This window comes from Bolinopsis microptera, chromosome 1 (assembly GCF_026151205.1).
Source record: "Bolinopsis microptera isolate Bmic1 chromosome 1, MBARI_Bmic_1.0, whole genome shotgun sequence".
Lineage (NCBI taxonomy): Eukaryota > Metazoa > Ctenophora > Tentaculata > Lobata > Bolinopsidae > Bolinopsis > Bolinopsis microptera.
In genome coordinates this window covers 20,189,852-20,205,046 of record NC_087072.1, presented here as the reverse complement: position 1 = coordinate 20,205,046, position 15,195 = coordinate 20,189,852, and the positions used below count along the sequence as shown (strand labels likewise).

The following is a 15,195-nucleotide window of genomic DNA, read 5'->3' as shown; positions in this document are numbered from 1 at the left end:
GAAAAGTCATAGGGTTACCTTGTGTCTTCCTCCGACTGCTGGTTCTTCTTAACAAGTTCTTGAACAATGTCATCCAGATGCGCCTGTCTAGATGTAGAAGCCTCCTCCACTCTCCTCGCTTCATTCCGGACTTTGGCCCACCTCGACGCGGCAATCATCATCTCTTAGAAGAGACAAAACGTGTCTTAGTGTCTTAGGAAGACAGAGCAAAAACGAGAAAAAATCGTAACGACGAAGATGGATGGCACTAACGCTTTGACGAAGCTATTTCTAAACAAGAAGCAAAAAATAAATTGTACTAGATATCTAAAGGCGTTTACCTGATCTAAGAAGTCGCAGACGCTGTTATTTTCGTACACTTTGTGCGCTGTTGACAGTATAACAATTCACCAGAACTATGTTCTCAGTTCTTGACTGCAATGTTCCATTCAAAAGACAAAAAGGGAAATTGTAGAGCGAAATAAATAACTTGATTATGATCAAAGCAGTTGTGAGGCTGCCACAGTATCTGATGTGAGCTTCAAAGCGCTAGTTTGCCGTGCAACTTTCAAACAAAACGATGATCTGGTCTAGATCCTTGACTCACACTATCAATGAACAATTCAGGCGACTAGAGCTCACTTAGTAGGCAACGTACGCGAATATAGTGACTCAACGGAGTTGTAGCGTGGCCGTAGAGTCCGCCGATAATGTCTTAATGATGATCATACCGTACCATAGAGTACTAGAGTAGCGACTGTAACCACGTCGATAGAGGGATAAGATCGGCATTTGAGAGTCGTCTGCATTTAACATGTTAACATATGGAGTGAGTGAGTGAGACTTTTAAATCTTTAGCTGTGGGATGAAAAAGGCTTCTTTTTAATGACGATTTAAGTCTATCTGCCCAATGATATTTGGTTTGAGTTGCCCAATGCCCACTCATGTGTCCGATGACAAATCAACACAATTTTGACTCAATTTTCACGGTAAAATAACTTTTTCCTTTCGTGTGTACCGCTTTCTGTTTAACTAAGTCCCTACTCAATAAGAATTTGAGAGATACTGTTTCACGAAATTAGAGGAAGCCAAATTGATAGGCCATCGGTTGTGATACAGCCGTCCGAACATTGGCAAAGCATTTCCATCATATTCAGTTATCTAAAAAAAGTTGCGAGTTGCCATTTATTTTCCTTGTGTTAATCGGTTCGTATGAAAACAGGAACTGACAACGTTTCATTATTATGGACAACCGAACTATATTATCAAGATTATCTTACATGTCAATGATGCTGATGGAAGCTCTTGCTTTCCTCCTCTGAAGCATGCATGGTGGCTTATTCACGTCCGAGCTGGACCCAGAAAACTGGGCACCAGGTCTGCGTCGTCTCCCCTGGTTCTGCCCAGCCGTCAAAATACCGTACATATTAGCACAATCTACTCGGACTATTTGGCTATAAACTGCACTTGGCGTTGAACAAAATCACACGAAAAAGTCAAATGTGACAATAGATTCGGACTAGCATGGTCATATATGCTTGGTTTTGTAATACATCCTTTATCCATTGGTCTCCTTTCACCATCGGTTATTTGGTTGTACTTACCCTGTATGAGGTTACTGATATGCCCATTGTTAAGGCCAAATTTGATTACGAATGACAAAAGAACAGATGGACATATGATCAATTAGTTCATGCAAAATGAGACAATTCACAGACTGAGACTTATGAGAAGGCACTTTCGGCAAAGATGAACCAATGGCATGTGTCGCCCTGAACCTAGGCTAGTGTTTCGAACTTTTTGTAAGAGTATTCAGCCAATTGCAACAGAAAAGGAACGGTCACGGTATTTGCCTGAGTAATCCCACTGCCAATATAAGTGAACCAGTTAATAGATCAACAATGTAAGATTTTTAAAAATAGCACGAGGTGGTTTTGGATAATTGTAAACAAAGAAACTGTTTATCAGACTGAGCACTGACTTAATAAAACCTGGGAGATGCAGTATTATGTTTCATCATATAGACCATCCGAATTTTCTTGATTTAAATAGAGCTCAGATTGTCAGGAAATAATTACAATAAGCTTTAGTGTTTAGAAATTTACAATGACCTTTATTCCCCCCTCTATCTAAATTTTTTCATCTCCTAATCAAAGGCTACTATATTCTGTACCATATTGTTATACTTGCCGATAAGTCAAAAGAAGGTATAAGACGATAGGTCAATAGGGTTCAAAAAATAATAGGCTTTATTACATTCCAGTGGCGGTACGGTGGTTCAGATCACTACGATGGAAATTTTTCTAAAAGGTGAGCAGTACGGTGGATCATGCGAAAGAGAAACTCGCGTTATAGTGAACACTATGGCTAAGGCTGAACCAGAGACGCGACGTACCAATCAATATACTTACTTCAAAATACCAACTGTACAATTACATAATTGAACTTCTAATTTAGCTTATAAGCGTCAATCTATTTGATCCGCATAAATGAGCGTATAATTTATCATTCATGATTGTTATTTTGATGTTCAATTACTTGTAAATTTGCTGGCAAAACATACGGGATGTCAAACCTTTTGATAATAATATCAAAGATTAAACATTTTCTGATGCTCTGAAACATTTTCTTTCCACGTGTTTTTATCCGAGCTTTTTATCTAGAATTAAAACAAATTATTCATATTATGTAGCCAGGGTGTGGACTGGCTACAACTGGTTAAAACGCTTCCATCATAATATTCAGCAAATTTATTTAATTGTAGTTGTGAAACTGAACATAGTTAACAACTTTTGTCAAATCATAAGTAGTTGAGTTGTTGAATGTCATCAACTTTTATCGGTTAAAGATATTGTAATAAGTTGACTGATACTAATTTAAAATATATTGACGCCTATGAGCAAAATTTAAAATCAAAACGTGTAATTTTAATTTGCAATACTAATTTTATCATGGGCCGTGTTCTTCCATAGTGTCCATGGAAATTGGAAATGATAATATCATGATGAGATCTGCCACCCTTTTTGGAAAGTTTATCTGTACTGTCTTTAGCCGTAATTTTTGGTTCCCGCTGTACACACGTTCGTTAAGCCTTGTATTACTTTAAAAATTTTAGAGATCAATTAGTAATTTAACTTCAGAATGGATGCCAGTCAACTACATAAGAGAAATTGTGTTAATTGTGATCCCCATAGTAATGGTTTGATCATGTCTCGCTCTCTGTACCATTTAGCTTTCTTACCTGCTGTACTCCTGATCATGTCTCACTCTCTGTACTATTTAGCTTTCTTACCTGCTGTAATCCTGATCATGTCTCACTCTCTGTACTATTTAGCTTTCTTACCTGCTGTAATCCTGATCATGTCTCACTCTCTGTACTATTTAGCTTTCTTACCTGCTGTACTCCTGATCATGTCTCACTCTCTGTACCATTTAGCTTTCTTACCTGCTGTACTCCTGATCATGTCTCACTCTCTGTACTATTTAGCTTTCTTACCTGCTGTACTCCTGATCATGCCTCACTCGGGGAGTATTATGAGTGTTGTTAGTTCCGAGGACATAGAACGCCATGATGATGATGATGAACAAGAACAAAAGCTCAACAAACCAAAACTATTACCAATACAAATGATATCAGCCCGGAAAGGCAGTAATCACTAATGTGTCCACTACAGCTCTATTAGCTAAGACTTGGCTGGTCGAGGTTTTTGTGGTTACAAAACCAGCTCTGAAATGGTTTAACAGGTCAGGATGAGAGTAGCCTGCAAGATACATAAATCGTGTACATAAGCATGAGATAAGTCATAAGATTCTCTTCCCTCTCGGAAATTAGCAGTGCTATGAGCTGTCCGCTGATTACCCTGTATAATAGCTGCGGGTTAATTGGGTAAATGCCTTGTAATACTGTCCTGTAAACTGCGCAGGTCACTACCACCCCACGTGGTCTAGGGGTTGGCAGTTCAGCTCTCGAACCAGCTTCATAGGTCTCTCAGATCAACATCTCATCATTATTACATGCTGCAGGTTCAGCCGCGCCCGAGAAACGTTACTGAAGTGGTCTTATTATCATGACTCACGCAGCGAGCGACAAACATGCTGTTGATGTGATAACTACCTGTCTACCTGGCATAATGCCAATTCTTGCGCGTCATTGTTGAGCCAGATTTAATCGGATACGATCATGATGATTACATGCGATATGGTTTTCGTATGATCAAACAATTTAAAGATATAAATATCGATTAAATTTAGGCGGATTTCATCATTTACGCACATCTTTGTCCACACTCCACAATTTTTAGTTAACATCTTATAATTACTGTATAGCCGATTGATGAAAATTTCCTCTTCCCAGAATATCTAATGTAATATCTATATAGTATATTCTATAAACAACCCTAAATTGGCTTTCGACAATCAATTATTACCCAGCTAAAACCAAAGATGCGAAGGCTGATCCTGAAGAACCTGTGTTCCCGGTGCCACTCCATGGTTTCATGTAACCGAAGTACCTTCTCTGCGAGTTTCTACGCTGTTTTATAGCTGATACAGCTGCTATCATGCCTATGCGGGTACTGGGAGGTGTGGTTGAGAGGGCTGCAAAAACTCAATTTATACTATCTTATCAACGAGAAAACCATAAACACGTATATCAAACAACAAACTCTATATCAAATACCCTGATTCATCTTAATGAAACATCTTATATAAGGCGGATATTGTGACAGTCAGGCGTCAGCCAAATTTAGGATACAGCCAACACTATTTAGAACTATTTAGAATATAAAGGAATAAAATGTTCAAACAATTGACAATGCCAGTGCAACGTTCCATTGATACCAGTCATTTAGTGTTTGGATAATTTGAACTATAACAGAACTTAGGGATCATTATCCTGGTGGAATTCAACTGTTGACCCGAATGAAAAAATGCTTGCCTCGATCTATTCCAGGACTCGATTGATTTTGAATTAAAAATTGACGAATCGAATAATTCCTCAAATCCCAAAAGGCATAAATCTTCGGACAAATATGAACAGTGTGATGATGACGACGAGTCACTCCGTACAAAACCACCTTTCCCCCGGACATTTTTACTCACTCATCAACTGACTCCTTCCCAGGTTGAGGTATGGCTCGTACCCCCGTCCCAGGTATGTACCGGGTCAGCCGCCGGAGTTTGACCGGCATCTTGATGTATAACGCACCCATCGCCATAGCTACAGTAAACTAGTAAACCAAAATGAAAGGCGTCGCCAGATCTTGAAGAATGGACATTTACCAATACGATGAACGTGACGCTGGACGATGATAATTGTTGGGCTCTATTATTAATATTTTCACGTGCCGCATACTGATATTGTTCTGTCGCGTTGATAATGGTGGTTTGCATCTTGGGTAATTGTCTTATTTGAATCTGTTTGACCTTAGATTAAAACATGCAGCCTAAACGTCTCCTTATGATAGCGAGCCTATTAGCTACGGTGAACGTGTACTGAACATAAAATGCTGCCATTATCTAGGGAAAGTTGCGCAGTGAAACTTAATGGATTAATTAAGATTGAGTACGTTGCCAACGCCAGCATGTCTGAGCATGATCCTAAGCAGCAGATCATTACTCATTAGATCGGGAACAATGTACACAATGAATTTCTCCTCAACCCATTCATCAAACTTTTCTATGGAAAGAAGGAAAATAAGTACAACAGAAAACACATTTTATAATCTACCACTTATTATATTAATAATATAATATTATATACGTGAACAGATTAGCATTATATCTCACATGAAAGATAGTCGAGGTTGTCGCTTTAGAAGATGAGGAGGCTTGATGGTTGGAGCAGAGTAGTCTATTCCGACTCTCCGAGAGCTGACCTGTTCTCGCTTTCTTCCGAGTAACCCTGCATTGATCATGCCTGGGCGTACTTCTTCTTTTTCAGAGTTGAGAGCAAGTTAGCCAAATTAAACTTGATAAAAGGTAGAAAGAACAAAATACAGTGGTCATTTTAATCGAGGAAAAGTTGGGTCGAGTTGAAAAAGTTTTTATTTCAGCTGTCTCCAAGTAAATATATGGTGTGAGCAGCAGCAATATTTAAAAAAGTTGAACAAGTCTATCGAATCTGAATAAAGGGATCTCAGGCTTGTAACAGCAAGGCGCATTCAGACATTAACACCATGAGATAGCAGATACTGTAATAACAAGCTTGACGATTGTAACCTTACAACAAAATTTGAAAACCTATAAATTCATGATTTTCTGACGGTCACCAGAATTTGAGAGTTACAGGCAAAATTCTGGCTCCAACGAATCTACCATCTTACTATAGTAATATAGAACATTGTTCACACTTCACAGGTAAATCTGTAGGAAGGGCGAGAGTTGGGCCCCATGATATTAATGTCAGCCTACCTATGCTGTATCTCAAATAACAGAACTAGTACTACAGAATATTACTAGCCTCTTGCTGCGTATACACACTACACCGGTGACCTAACTAATAAAGCTTCTTAATCAAGAGGAACTTATATATCGTCCGATATAAGATGATCAATCCGAAACTATATATTCCGCTTTTGTAACGTACCGTAATCAGTAGCTGCTGGGTCTACCCGGAGTCTATAACCCGGGTTCCTACGATATACATGATAGTCATTTAATTAGTTAACTGTTTGTTAGTCCGGAACGATACTGCACGTGACTCGAGCGATAGTCCGCGAGTCTCCGGAGGCCGGGGAAGCAGGGGATCAGTTGGTATCAAAGGATTATACTTACAGCCATCATTACTAAAAGTAATGGCCATGTCCTACTTGAGTACCTACGAACCATGATTCATGAGTAAATCCTCAGTTATTCCGTTCATCCAGCAAGCACTCTTAAATCCAGACATTGGATGTAGAGGATGGTACTTATGTCTGATTAGGGAGACTCTAAATACAAGTTCTTGTTCGTAATTCGTAAGCTCTACGAGATGATTTTGTACTTAGGACCATTTTCTATAAATAACTGAAAAGCCGACATTTAGTCCAATTCTTTGAAACAATGCTTTGGACAAATTTATTGAATATGGTGGTACGGCAATTTTTAGTATTTCGCACTGCAATTATAGATGTCTTGGCACTGGGTACAATATTCGCCAAGCTGAAAGCTTCGACTTTGCCAATTATTATATCATCGCTTAACAGAAAGTAGTGTATTTCCTGTTGTACCCCTGGCGAAATTTACCACAACGTCGTAGAATTGCGAGTATATAGTAGGGTTATAGGTATTTAAAAGTATTTAGAGGTCGTTGATAAACTATGTTTATTGACAAGCAAATTGTCTAAAACAAGTTACTACTAAAAACATCAATGATCAATCGAATCCACAACGGTTACCCATCAAAGGAATTCATTAGTTAGACTTCTTTTACCGGCATGACTTCTTTTACCGGTATGATACAGTTAATAATATGACCATTTGATTGAATTTTTGATTAATATGTTTGATAAATCCGGAAATTATGTTCAATGTATAAAATGACATGTTCCCTGAAAAGCTTACTTCTCAAGTTATTGACGAAAAATGATTGCTGGCTCCGCAAATCAAGCAAAATTGTACAGATTTTAGGTCAAAAGGTTCACGAGGGCAACAAATTATTAAGCAACTTTTCTTCTAAAATTCTTAACATTCAAGGCAAAAAGTTTAAGGGAATCGATTAAATAATTTGCGCGGCTATTACTGGCACAGATTAATCCCAAAAAGTTATAAATAGCATCAGTTACAACATTAAATTGTTAAAAATCCGGTTTTATTACTTACGCTCGGGTGGAAATACTCTGTCTGACGCTAGGTACTCCGATCTCTGACAGGAGTAGGTCCATCTCTGAAGGGCTCTTGCGAATCCCCGTCCTTCTTCCGCCCGTACTGGGCCCTATCCCATTTTGGGCGGATAGGGCCAGGCTCATCATCTTGGGATCGGATCACTGCTTCACTGTCTAAGTTTTAGTTCGATAAAAACCCAGCCCAATCATTCACTTATGTTAGAACAATCATTTGGGTTACAGGGTAGTAATTTAACGACAAACACAGGTAAAAACATGGCTAGTCTAAGTATACTAAAAATTCAACACTTATAGGCGAAAGTTAAAACCGTTAGGACAAATAAGAATGCAATTTGTCGAAGTTATTTTCTAATTAGGTGAGCGAATTCGGTAAGATGACGGTATGTCAACAAATGCGCTAGAGCTTCCGCTGTTCCGCAGTCCAACTACATATGGCATGCAAGTTACAGTGGAAATATCTCTAAAAGATGGACAAAAGTTGAACACCTGTCTTATTAGAACATTTAACAATTTAGTCCTCAAAAGCTGTACAATTAAGATTCGTATTTATAGAGGATTTTACGGAAGTCAAATTCTCTAAATAGTAATACATGTGCCAACCCTAACTTAGATACAACTTTTGTAATGCCAAACCTAACTTAGATACAAATTTTGTTAATATGCCGAAAAATATCATAATTTTGAAGTGATTGTCCCTTTACAATTATTTGTGTTTCACCGTACTGTGATCAGATTTGCATGACTATGAAGTGTAATGGCCCTACGAACACTTAAACTTCACGCGGTAAAATACCAAGCATATTCACGTCAAGATATAATAATGTGAATGTTGTCCTCAATTCATTTTTAAGATCAAACGTCGCAAAAAGAGGGGACGCACTTCCTAAAACAACCGAACCTGTAATTTGGTTTTAAGCTCAAACGTTGAGCGAAAAAGGAGAACATTCCTAAAAACATCAGGTGAACAATTGGACTTTAAAGAAAAGACGTAGCACCTAGCTACCAATAGAACATTATCACATTATGATGCGTGGATTATAATAATGTCGCACTAATAACACGGATTAACATCATCCATTGTTCGTTTTCAAGTTATCCAGTGTTCATTAAGAAGATGAAAAACTCAATGAATGATACCACATATTTCAAGGTTGTAAATGTCTCATTGTCTCCTGCACTATTCCTATGAAATCGAGGGAGCAGCATATTTGATCGCTATAACCACACCGTCTGATCTTGATATAGCCGTGATCTTGGAGTGTATAAGTGTTTCCATTATCAAACTGAACTGACGTACCACCTGCTCATGATACGTCCTTGAACTAGGAAAATGTCTGTATAATCCAGGACAACGTGTCTTCACAGTGTCTGTCGAGACTATAGAGCTGTCCTATGGGCAACTCTATAGTCTATATACGTGCTAAAATAAGCAAAATGTGAAACTAGCACACGTCATGTGGTTAAATACAACTGTGCTAAGGCGGACTATAGAGGTACTTTAATTTTACACTTGTGAATAAAAGCCTTTTCTCCTCCAAATAAATTGAAACTTTAATGGGTTGTCGACAGTTTCGGACAATGCACTTACTGCCAGTCACGCCGTGTGTCCCGTGATGTGTTTACTTACCTGGTCAAGCCAGGTTACTATATTGGGACTCGCAAAATGTGGTGGCACGTTTTGACACATTCCCATTGTTCTACATTCAGGATACAAGTTCTGATATAAATGAGATAATCTAATCTAAGAGCAGTTCTAGACGGAAAAATAGACTCCTATAATTGTTGCCGATTGTTAAACATATTACGAATAATTTCAAGTTAAACAACTGCTTAGAATGAAATCACGAAACGGTCGTCTGCTGTGTGCTGGCAAAAGTTAAATGAATTATTTCAAAACTACAAATCTATTACGTTTATTGTTTTATTACATGTTTTTATTATATGTTATATTTAGAAGGTTTCACCTGAAAAATCTACGAGTGTCCATTTTGAAGTAAACCAAATTAATTTCAGAAATTATTAGTGCAATGTTAATATTATGTAGAATTAGATTTTCGTCCTGATTTTATGATTTTCTGAATTTGGCGGAATTTATGGCTTGGTTATGAGGCTACTATATATACAGGGTTATGCAGGAATGCAATATATGTATCAACCATCCATTTTTCCAGATTAATGCGTAAATCACCGGATAAGTCTTCTGAGTCTCTGATTGATTTCAAGTTTAAAAGGCAACATTTTTCACTTCTACAAAATTGTAATAAACCTTTCGATATAGGCGAAGAGATCCATCAATGCTGCCATCTTAGAAATGTTTAAATGTTGAAATTGCTACAAAATAACCAAAACGTCTGAGGGCCGAGGGATAATTATATGATTTGTTTAGTGGGAAAGCAACGTCGACAAATATAAAAATTATCCCACCTCGGGTTTTTAACAGAAGTGATGATGAGCTCGATGCTACCTCGAATACTACCACAAACTGACAAACTTCTAAATTTTTTAAATGTTTGAAATTGCTACAAAATAACCAAAACGTCTGAGGCCTAATTTTATGATTTGCTTAGTGGGGAAGCGACGTCCACAAATATTAAAAATATCTAACCACGAATGTTTAACAGGAGTGATGATGAGCTCGATGAATACCTCAAACTTCAAAGTCAAAACTGTGTGATCATAAACAAAATTTTTGACATTTTAAATGTTGGAAGCGTTATTCAACTCGATAATTAATAAATACAACGCTTTAACGAATCAGCTGAATTCACAAAATCCTTGACCAAATTACCGACATGGACAGTTACCTGGCACTTATATACTTTTCGAGGCTCCCCTTGAATTTTACCGCAGAAATAATTCTGACAACCCCTAAATTCCAGACTAATGTGATGCGTTTTGAAGGCTTAGTTCGGATTTACAGCTCCACAAATAGCTACAAGAATAAAGATGTTACAAATTTTCGACTACCCGTCAGAACGAAATAAAGACGTCTAGGCCGAGTCATATCCGGAGGTCTGACGTTTAACTGTTTAACTGTTTAGACCCAGAAAAACGGACAGAATGGTTTTAAAAGTTAGACGTTTTATTAAACAAAACATTGTTCCCGCGTGACAGGTTATAGCGACAACACGCGCTGTTGACTGCATGCTATTTTATCCTTAGACGTCTGTGTGGAGAGATAGCTGTTGGAAACAAGTCAGGGAAAACCTTATTTTAGGGGTGAGCTGGGGTTTTAGGGAAGGTTATCGAGAACATAGGCCACCTGACGGTTTTAGGGGAAGATAGTGGATATGATGGATGGATGAGAAGGACAAAAAATAAGTTTCTACTGGATACTTAGGAGCATAGGTAAACCAACTTGTATTTGCACATCCTAATGATGTGACTTAATTTTATGCTAAAACATATTGCTTATTTAACTGTCTAGCAAATCGACTAACATAAGAAAAAAGTTGTGAAACCGTTCTGCAATCGTTCAGCATACAGGAGGCCTCGAACCTATTTTAACTAAAAATCAGACAGTTTTGACTTTTGAGATGGTAGTTTATTGGTAATCAATTCAGTTACGTACACTATAATAGATGTTCAAATTACAGTAGGATGTTCACGTAAATTGTTCATTAAGAAGATCATCGTACCAAATGAAAACATTTACTGAAGTACTCAGTAACTATGATAATAGTAATTTGCGTAAAGTAGTAAGAATAACACAACCATGATTGTTTTAGAATCATAAACAATACCACAGGTGTATAGTTGGATTATTCATGTCTATCGGCTGATTTCAATCTGATCAGGTTTAATCCACTCTTTATGTTAAGATAATGAAACGTAGATTAATGACCCTTGAAATACAGTCGAGCCGAGATTAGAATTTAGCTTTAGTCCGTGACCGAGGAAAGCTATGAATTTCAAACGATAGTTGTGAAAATGGAGGCTAAGCCAGAGCAGACGCAATGAAAGATTTATTTACGATGTAATTCTACCAGTAGTTTAATTTGTTAAATATTGCGTTAGTTCGGATCCACCCCGTATTATGAAATAGTAAGAAGACAAACAGGTTCACAGCAATGAGTAATTATATGGCAGTGACAATCAGTCTGACTTTAGGCGGCTTTATACCCACTCGTAGTAAATTAGTCTCCAACAAAGAGCAAGCCTGGCCCACGTGTTACGGTTGGATGTATGAGCTTTTAGATTCTTAATTGAAAGTCGGCATTTTGAAAACTGTCGACTGATGCAATTGATTACTGATTAGGTTAAACATCATTTTAAAATCAAATACCGATGAAAAGTATGGCAGATTGTGTTTTCACGCTTTTGTTGTAGCATTATATTGCTCAGAAATTACGCGCCAATGTGACAACACTCCCCCATGAAGCAATTGTATATTTTAACCCGAGTATTAAAATTGAACAAGAATTTTGTCCAATATTAAACAAGAATTTTTATACTTTGTAACGGTTTAACAATTATAACATTGTCCTAACACGAGAGTGACGAGAGTATGATAAGGTATAATAGCGTTTGTATTGTCCTGGACAAAACAAGTCTCACAATAACAACCATGGTGTCGTATCTGTTCAGAATATGATGTAACTTGTGGTATTATTATTAACTGAGCTGTGGCCGCTATGTTATGGGCAAAATGTTGGTCCTCATATCGCTCTTGTCTTCAAATAAATACTCGAATATTAACAATATATTATTATATATATATATTAACAAGGACAATATTATAGAACTAAGATTCCAACAAAAGCATTCTTAAAGCCAGATCTTTATGATAAACTGTGTTATTGGCACTGTACCCTAAAATCCAGGAACCTCTATACACGATATTGATTTAGTCTAGGTGTTGTATAAGTAAAGCCTAACGTCTACACCTACTTAAGGGTTTATCGCCTTGAGTTTATTCACAGTTAGTAGATTTAGACTTTGATTGAACAGTATAGTCAGAACGCACTGTTTTTAACATCGGGGAATATACTAAAACAGGATTTTAAAACAAATTTTAAGTTCCTCGTAAAAATTTTTAAAAGGCGTTTTTAAAATTCATGTCTAAAACAGGGCTATTTGCTCTGCAACCAAAAATGCTTACATCGCAAAATTGATTTTAAAATTACGCTTTGCATATACGCTACAAACTTCAGCACTGTTTAGATACAGAATAAAATAATTTAAAAGAATTGAGGAATACAGGGGTTAGTATGAAAGGGAGGTGGATTTGATTTTACTGAGACATTGGTACAATAGTTCTGAGGTGTTATCCTTTTAAATTTAAAGGCACGATATTCTCCTGCGCGTTATGCGTTGGCCACAATCTCGACCAATGAAATAACACGAGACAAAAGCTTTACGTTTCTAATTGGTATATAGCTTGGGTAGACGTTCGTCAGGAAAATTCGTATTAAGATTTAGATTTAGATACGCGAATTTGTAACCGAATTTCTCGCTTCTTAAATTATAATCTTGTCTTCGAACGAAATTTCTCAGGATCATGGCGATCTGTTAACACAGAATTGATTATCTAGTCGTCATATCTAGTCGAGATAGTAAATCATCGCGTTCCTTATTAAACTATATAACCATTCTCTGTGGTGTGATCAATTGGAATAATTTGATGCCGGCATGTCTCAGGTTATGCGAGAGTCTGGGTTTGCTCCTTATTAGATATATCAGATAACTATTAATCACAGATCTTCACACCACCAAAATGCTTTCAGTTAAAACGTATAACCTGCACCTATCGTCTGAGTGATAATAGCGACTTTAAGAGCGTCAAGCCGTGCAACAGAAATCACAACTTTCAGGAAAGTTATATCAGTGAAATGAGTTCAATGGGCATTAAAGTTTAAACGATTATGCTGTCAGTAAGTAAATAAATGGGTTATCGAGTACCTGCAAAGGTCTCAAAATTTAGCCGGAGTGCTGATCATGTCTACTTTGTAAACAGGTCCATTGTTCCTTTGTGCCTAGTTGTTGAACGGCGCTTTGAGTTTGATCATTCTATTGCAAATGAAGTATGTAATAAGAAAATTACCTGAAAATCGTTGTGATCGGTGCATCTATATAGTCTATATACAATACATTCCATTTCAGTTCAATGCAGTAGGGAATTGCAGCCGTCTAGTACGTTTATGTCGTTGCGAAATTGTGATTTATATGTATATAACTACTTAATTACTAATTGAATCGCATGCATTTTAAGAACGTGCGTTTGAAGTATGGAGTACCTGTGATCTGCACTAAGGTAGGCTGTTGTGAGCACTAAACCAACCCATTGACGTCTCAGTCCAAATATACCAGCCAGACAGAGGAGCCAACAGCTTATAATTGCTCGTAATACTTGGCAAATGAGCTGGATTCAGAGTCGTTCGCTGCCTCGGTACGGTTTGAAACTCTACGTGACGGAATGTCCAGATTTGATTATTGACGTGATTTGAAGTTTCACGTTAGTGCACGTGCAGAAATTCATGCTATGTTCATACGTTTAATTCAACATTATTTTGGGCACATCTTGCTCATCCTAGACGACAAATTTCATGAAGTCCAATCCTTGTCACTGGCAGATTCTTCACGATAAAGGTCGAATGACAAATTATATATCTTTAAACAGTGTTCCAAGATTCGACATTATAATGCAATTTATCGAATGAATTCCGTCAGAATTCGAGGAAAATCAACCAATATCTAATAGCACGGGGCTCTCTGATCACTTCAATAACCGTACGATTAAAATTCAGAAGGTGAGTTCGGAGAAAGTTAAGCAATGGCTGAGGTGGTAAATAAGTAGTTGTCAAATTTATGTTGAGCTCAGTCTCACAACGCGATCAATTTAACAAGACAGAATTAGCACATGTCCAAAATCGTGACATGTCCTTCCAAAATGCGATGCCGTGTCTAAATAGAAGAAGTCTCTGGTAAGTGGAGAGCTCCACGAATTTCGAGTGATGGCTAAACGTTAAAAGTTGATGCGTATAAACCAGATACGCATTGTAGTGGGATTTAGCGAAACAGGGAAGTTACTGGCAGTAACAATTACTGCTATAGTAGGCTCAAAGTAAGTCTCACGACACGACTCACATTGATTGTGTATCTTTTCAGGCCTCATAGTCAAATAGTCTTATTGTTCCTTTATCTCTTAAAACGTATTTTTATTATGAAGCGATTTAAAATATATATGCTGGACCTAGACGAAGTTTCTTGCTTAAACCAAATCAGCAATGCCCAACCCTGACGTACAAAGGCCTTAATAAAGTCGAGTAACTAAGTATTGCGAAAGTTTGGAAAAGAACATAGACGACCTGATTAGCTTAATGCTAGATAAAACAGTCTATAATCTATGCCATCACTCACACAGTCTCTGTCCAGATGCCAATTGGAGGAAACA

At 37.4% G+C, this 15,195-nt stretch overlaps 1 protein-coding gene across 14 annotated transcripts in view; it reads right to left on the bottom strand.

The window, feature by feature from the left end:
- LOC134825613 (potassium voltage-gated channel subfamily C member 3-like) overlaps nt 1–15,195 on the bottom strand; it is an 82,888-nt gene that overhangs the window by 18,648 nt on the left and 49,045 nt on the right. For 2 of the 14 annotated variants that reach the window (XM_063837877.1, XM_063837859.1), the window contains one exon: nt 7,780–7,955. The exons of 7 other annotated variants lie outside the window; for them this stretch is intronic. In XM_063837877.1, the coding sequence (XP_063693947.1) occupies nt 7,780–7,928 (149 nt within the window). In that variant the 5' untranslated portion in view covers nt 7,929–7,955. Of the gene's footprint in view, nt 1–18; nt 221–1,259; nt 1,478–4,406; nt 4,550–5,079; nt 5,174–7,779; nt 7,956–15,195 lie in introns of those variants that run through there. 5 more of the 14 variants (XM_063837871.1, XM_063837885.1, XM_063837918.1 and 2 more) reach the window with 4 other exon arrangements.